The sequence below is a fragment of the Etheostoma cragini genome, chromosome 12, assembly GCF_013103735.1.
Source record: "Etheostoma cragini isolate CJK2018 chromosome 12, CSU_Ecrag_1.0, whole genome shotgun sequence".
In the NCBI taxonomy this organism is placed as follows: domain Eukaryota; kingdom Metazoa; phylum Chordata; class Actinopteri; order Perciformes; family Percidae; genus Etheostoma; species Etheostoma cragini.
In genome coordinates this window covers 9153865-9159864 of record NC_048418.1, presented here as the reverse complement: position 1 = coordinate 9159864, position 6000 = coordinate 9153865, and the positions used below count along the sequence as shown (strand labels likewise).

General features: G+C 40.2%; 1 protein-coding gene across 3 annotated transcripts in view; it reads right to left on the bottom strand.

Annotated features, from left to right (window-relative positions):
• Positions 1 to 1569: 1569 nt before the first annotated feature.
• The window catches only part of LOC117954524 (zinc finger protein GLIS1), a 36188-nt gene continuing 31757 nt past the window's right edge, over positions 1570 to 6000 (bottom strand). For all 3 annotated transcript variants that reach the window (XM_034888401.1, XM_034888402.1, XM_034888403.1), the window contains exons 7-9: positions 4063 to 4193; positions 3856 to 3954; positions 1570 to 2811 (exon numbers count right to left, since the gene is read on the bottom strand). In XM_034888401.1, coding sequence (XP_034744292.1) covers positions 2669 to 2811; positions 3856 to 3954; positions 4063 to 4193 — 373 coding nt within the window. In that variant the 3' untranslated portion in view covers positions 1570 to 2668. The remainder of the gene's footprint in view (positions 2812 to 3855; positions 3955 to 4062; positions 4194 to 6000) is intronic.

Genomic DNA, 6000 nt, shown 5'->3' with positions numbered 1-6000 from the left:
ATGTGTGGGTCTATCTATGTGTGTGTGTGTGTGTGTGTGTGTGTGTGTGTGTGTGTGTCTATAGATCATGTTTAATCAAACACAGTGTCAGGTCAAAGTGCGTCTATCTTCGATTTGAAGCTGACAGATTTGATCTTTACTGAGTTCGGTACAAAGTTGAACGGAGGTGCTGCAGCGCTGTGACCGCAAGGCGCCTCCTGGTGCCTGAACTAACTCTCTCACTAAACTGCTACAATAGTCATGTATTCATATTCTTCCTAAAGTAACAGTAGGAATCATTAGCACTAACATATATGGAAAGTAACAGAAGTACTCATTATGCAGAATGGCTCATTTCAGAATAATGTAGGCTATATTAGGCCTATAGAGTTGGATTATGGGCTAATTATTGATGCATTAATATGTTTATCACTTTAATGTTGCAGCTGGTAAAAGTGAGGCAACTTTTAATTTCGTTAAAGTTTGTGAATTTCCCCGGGGATCAATACAGTTTTATCCTAATATATAATATTACAACACCATAGTTGTTAATTATGGGCCTATCTTGTATTATTAATCAGAATCTGCAAAGTAATCAAATAGCCTACATTAAGTGGAGTATAAGTATAAAGTAGTCGAACATATAAATACTGAAATAAAGTACTTGAGTAAATGTAATAATTTGGAGTTTTGTGGGACATTGGTCTGTTAACCCAGGAGTCACTCAGCAGGTACTATCACCATGGCGACCATTCATTGCAGGTCTGGTGACACACAGTTGATTAGGTCACTTGCCAATATAGCATTATCAACGGCTATTTCAACTCCTTTATCTCTTATTTTTTGTCAGTTTGTTTAAATTGTCAAGCTTTTGACTTTGATTGCTTTAAACAATCAAAGTAACTGCAAACAAGTTTAATTGAATTGATCAATTGCTCATTATTAGGTTCTTTCTACACGTCCTTTGATAACACCTCACTGATATCTATTACACAAGTAGATTGTTTTAATTCTAATATTTATATTTAATATTTAATTGTTTCAAAGCCTTGTCATTTTTTAATTAATATATGTTACATCATAATAAATTCAAACTAAGTATTTATGTATTTTTCGTCACATTGTGTCATCAGCTGTCTAATGGAATTGCTAAATTAACTTTCTCCTTTCACTATAGGGTATTTTTCATTTGCATATTTTCCCTTTAGCTGTCCCTCTACTCTGTTTTTAAATGTATGACCAATAGGTGGCAGTATTAACCAAAACTCAATTTCAAAACACACTCAACATAGATAGACACACTTTCCAACAACACAAGCTAAAATACGCTGCATAAAAAGTTAAATTGGGAATTACTTTGAGAAGTCACTTCATTGTTTTAGTCACATTCCACACAAAAAATGCCAAAAACAGTCACTGATTTGAGCTTCTCAAGTGTGGGTATTTCATTTCATTGATACTCTACCGAAAAACGATTATTAAAAATAACATTTCATGCTATTTTCTGACAATAACTCAACAATCCCCAGAAATATAACAAATCATAAAAATAAGCATTAGTTGAAGCCTTACAACTATCAGACACAAACATATACAAAGCAATTTATTTATTTAGATATAAAAGACAGGAGCATTTTTACACAGTCTATATACACTGTTCAATGACACCAATAAGAAAATCTCTGAATTGCTACAAAATCAGTGTAAACATTTGGTTGGTAATTTTCTCTGTGATGAGACTGTGTAGTAGAGTGCAGAGAAGTTATTGTAAACAATGCACACCTCCCTCTCACTGAATAGAACACCGATACAACAAACATGTAAAGGGAACCGAAGAGACAATATATAAAAAAAAGATTACGATATTGTCTTGTTCATTGTTGGATTACATATATTGAACCGATTTGTTGGCACCATTCAGTCTATGACAGACAAATCATAGACACATTTTAGTGCAGTTTCTGTTGTTTTTGTGTGTCAGTTTTAAGTCCCAGGAGTCATCAACACTGATCTGTGACCACAGACGGTAAAGTACATTTATATACAGTCATTCAGACACTGGGTGGCAGCATTGCTACAGGTTCTACTGCAGTTCCCTTCTGTGCAGCAACAAGTAAATTAATTACAGTTGGAGGTTTCTCAGTATGGCATGGTTACATGCTACAACCTTAAAGGATTAGTTTGACTTTTGGGGAATTACACTTATCTTTCTGGCCATGATACCATTTCACGTCAGCCCAGTTTTAACCTCTTTGCATGGTTTACCAATTTCTCTTGCTGTTTTCACATTTCCTCGAAGGCAGAGTTTAACGTCACTAGAGCCAGAGAGCTAACTACACGGCTTCCCAACAGATCAAACCAGCAAATACAAGTTCATAGCTCATTCTATCCATCTCACAAATGCTGTGACCATCTCTGAATAAAAAAAAACTCACTTGCTGTTCACATTTATAATCCGAACAGATTTCCTCTTTGCCGGCCGCTCTGCCTCTAGTCAATTCTACATCTTGTTTGTACCATTAAAACTCCCCCTGACATATTTTCTGTCAAGAAGAACATTTCAACTTCAGCCTTGCATAAACAGTATATTGTTGTGATTGTCTGCAGCCACACATCATACAAGCTGCATTCTGTTCTCAGGAAAACAAAGTGATTACTGATTCAGTTTGCTTTGGTCCTGGGTGGGTCATCATGAGTCCAGATAGATGGAGTAGATCTGGTTGAGGCAGCGGTCGACGCCTCCCGCCTGGAAAAGGAAGCTGTCGTCTGAGCAGGGAGACATGGAATAACCGGCCCCGGCCTGGCCCTGCAGGTCCTGCAGCAAGTCGAACCCTGAGGGGAGGAAAACAGAAAAATTTACTTGTTCACAGCAGCTCCTTTCTTTTCATGTGAAGAAGAGTGGCCTTGTAATTATTTTAAGAATCAACCTCTCATAGGATTTTACAAAGAGCTCATTGCCAGTTAGGTACCTCACATTGTGTTGTCATTAACGTCAAATCCTCCTAAAGCAAAGTAAACCGATAGATAGGAATCCCCCAGCAGACCAGACCTATACAGATTCTATGACACCCAAAGCATGAAGCAAGTCCAGTTCAGAAATGAAATGTACCATTATGAGTTTTACAGCCCAGCTAGAAAATAATAAATTTATACAAAGTGTTATCTGTGTCCTTATAGAAAGGGTGGAGAGTTAATAATCATTTAAACATGGGTGTAACAGAGGACATATTTCTCCTGGAGGACGTTCATAGTGTTGCACTCGGCTGTTCACAAAGTGACAGCAATAGTTGAGTCGAGAATTTAAAAAAAAGGGAGCAAGATGCAGAAGAAGAGGGCGCAAAGAGACGCGGAAGGTATAAGATTGCCAGTCAATGATGGGTATGAAATATAGATTACACGATGGAAATATTGTGTTCATGTTTGCTTTATGTATTTATTTGAGGCACGTTACAGTTTCCTCATTACTCAAAAGATCTGATGTTCTCGTCTGCCACCATTTTTGTCTCTTCCTTGGGCGTTCAAGTCACCTGCTTGATGTACATCATGATTTATTCTCTAAGTCTGTAACCACTGAACTCTCGCATTATGCTTTTTATTGACACACCAACTATTCCACCTCAGCCTAAAAAGCTTTTAGCAAATTCAATTTTTAATTTTAAGCATTTCCACTCAGGTTTTCACCCTGAAAATGTGCAGAATTGGAGCTGGATGGAAACGCTCTTAGAGAGAGAAGTTTAAATCCAGCTTACTTTCTCACTGACGCACATCTGGCCAATCACTACGAAAGGTGTTGTGAGAGGGGAGGGGTTTCGTATGCCTTCTGACCATCCTAGAAGCACTCTGATTGGGGCATATGCCTTTACTCTGCAGTCTTACCTGTGGAATGCGATGCGCACGAGGTTGTGAAGTAACTAGCAGGTTCGAAGCCTTCTTCGCTGACTGGTTGAACAACCTTTCCTTCTCCGTACAGACATCCTTGGAGAAGCACAGACGAAACATCAAGAACAGCACCATGAACTATACGTCATTCTGATGTGTTGAGGCTGCGGACATTGACACATGCCCGGTGGACTCCATCAGTACCTTGCTGCTGTGAGAATACTTGTTGGTGGTGGTAGGTTTTGTGGTAACCCTGCAGCTGGACGTCCCCTCTGTCTGATGAGGAGCTCATGGGGTTGACGTCAGTGGGCATGAACAACGATGTGGGTCTGTTCCTGTTGGCGAGACATCAGGTAGCTGAATTACTACCCAACATGAACATTTATGTGTGTGAAAAATGATATCCGCAACCATGATGAACATTTAAAAACTTGATTAATGTATAGTGTTATTCATAAAGGTTGTTGCTTCAAACACCAAACACCAAGTATTTGCATTCAAGCATCAATGCAGCCTTGGACTCACTTTAAAAAAAAAAAATCTACTGTTATAGTTATAAAAAACTAGGTTTCATTAACGTTTACATCAAACACAGACCAAGTATTTATGCTGATAACCATTATCTGACAATGTGGCAACAGCTGTGTTATCAGACAAAAACATGTAAATACTTAAACCTCTTGTACAAACACTGCAGTTTTTACAAGGAAGCATTTCCACCTTGGGGGGGGGGGGGGGGGGGGGGGGGGGGGGGGGGGGGGGGGGTAATGTAGGCAGGCTTTGTGTGGGGCTGTTGTAGCCATCCCTACGCTGCAAGAATGTGCTGACTGTGCACAAACACACTGACTCAACATGGAAACCAATGAGTCAGTTGAGCCAAGTCGACAAGAAGAAAGGAAAGGCAGGCAAATATCTCCCCAAGGAGATATGCAGCTAAAAACCCCCAATATGGTATTTAAACCCCCCACCTCCACCCCCCACCGCTCCTTCAAAGAACTCGCTCTCAGCATTTCATGTGGCCTGAAAACTCCTGGATGATGTACTGTAGCATATTGGTCTCCAGAGAGCCAAAATGCCTTGGATTCTGCTGGAAGGTTTTAGTAGGCTTCATAAACAAGCCAGGTCTGGTCAGAGATACTGATGGCTGCTGGCCCAAAGCGCCATCTATATTCGCATCTGACCAACAATAAAAAAAGGAAATGTTTGGAGATTTCTTTACATATCTATTATTTATCATCCCCAGATCTCTTTATTACCCATTCCCATGTCAAATACTATTACATTTAATGTAACAGTCTTTGCATTCAGCGGAGAAACACAATAAAAGCCAATATTAATCAGAAGGACTTTTTGAAATCCAAACCGATATAACTTACAGATGGCTGCGGCTTACCAAGGTAATAAAGACCAGGCTTTGTATAGGATTATGTAAACAAAGTGGGCTTTGATATAGGAGGCTACGACTGTTAAAATGGATGTGCTGCAATGACTGCGAGCCCCAAGAATTCAACACTTCTCTGGATTCCCCGTCGGTGGCCCCAGAACCATCAGAGCTGACCTTAAGTGTAAACAACCGCAGCCATTGCACAGCTTAAATTCTTGCAACTGTGCAACAACATAGCTGGGATGTCTGAGCCAAGCCGTGCCGTGCGCGGCCCTGCTGGGTCGGTCTGTCGTTTTGTGGCCGGTGTGCCCAAAACTTCTCAGATGCATGAGCTTAACCGAGAGCCTGCGCCTGAGGGAGTGGCTGTCGGCACCACCTCAGGAAACTGTTTCTTTGATCATATTTTACCGGCTAAACCCCTTCATCATTTCTCTTTTCTTTCTAACTAACTGCAGCCAGCTGCCCTTCTTATATCTGGAATGAGAAGAATCCTGCTTGCAGACTTTAAGCTTCTATGTTTATATGCACATTATACTGCATTCAGCATTCAACCCATGCCTGCTTTTCTAATAGCAGAATCAGAGGGAATGAGTCGGTTTACCAAAAAGGTGCCAGCATGTGCCCACTAAACTGATCCGTTTTCAGTTTGGGCGGAGGAAAGATGCTGTGACATAGATTTACTGGATCACAGAGGATCATGTTAAATGTATGTAACACAGAAGGCGATTTAATGTGCTCTAAGCGCTACCAATCAAGTA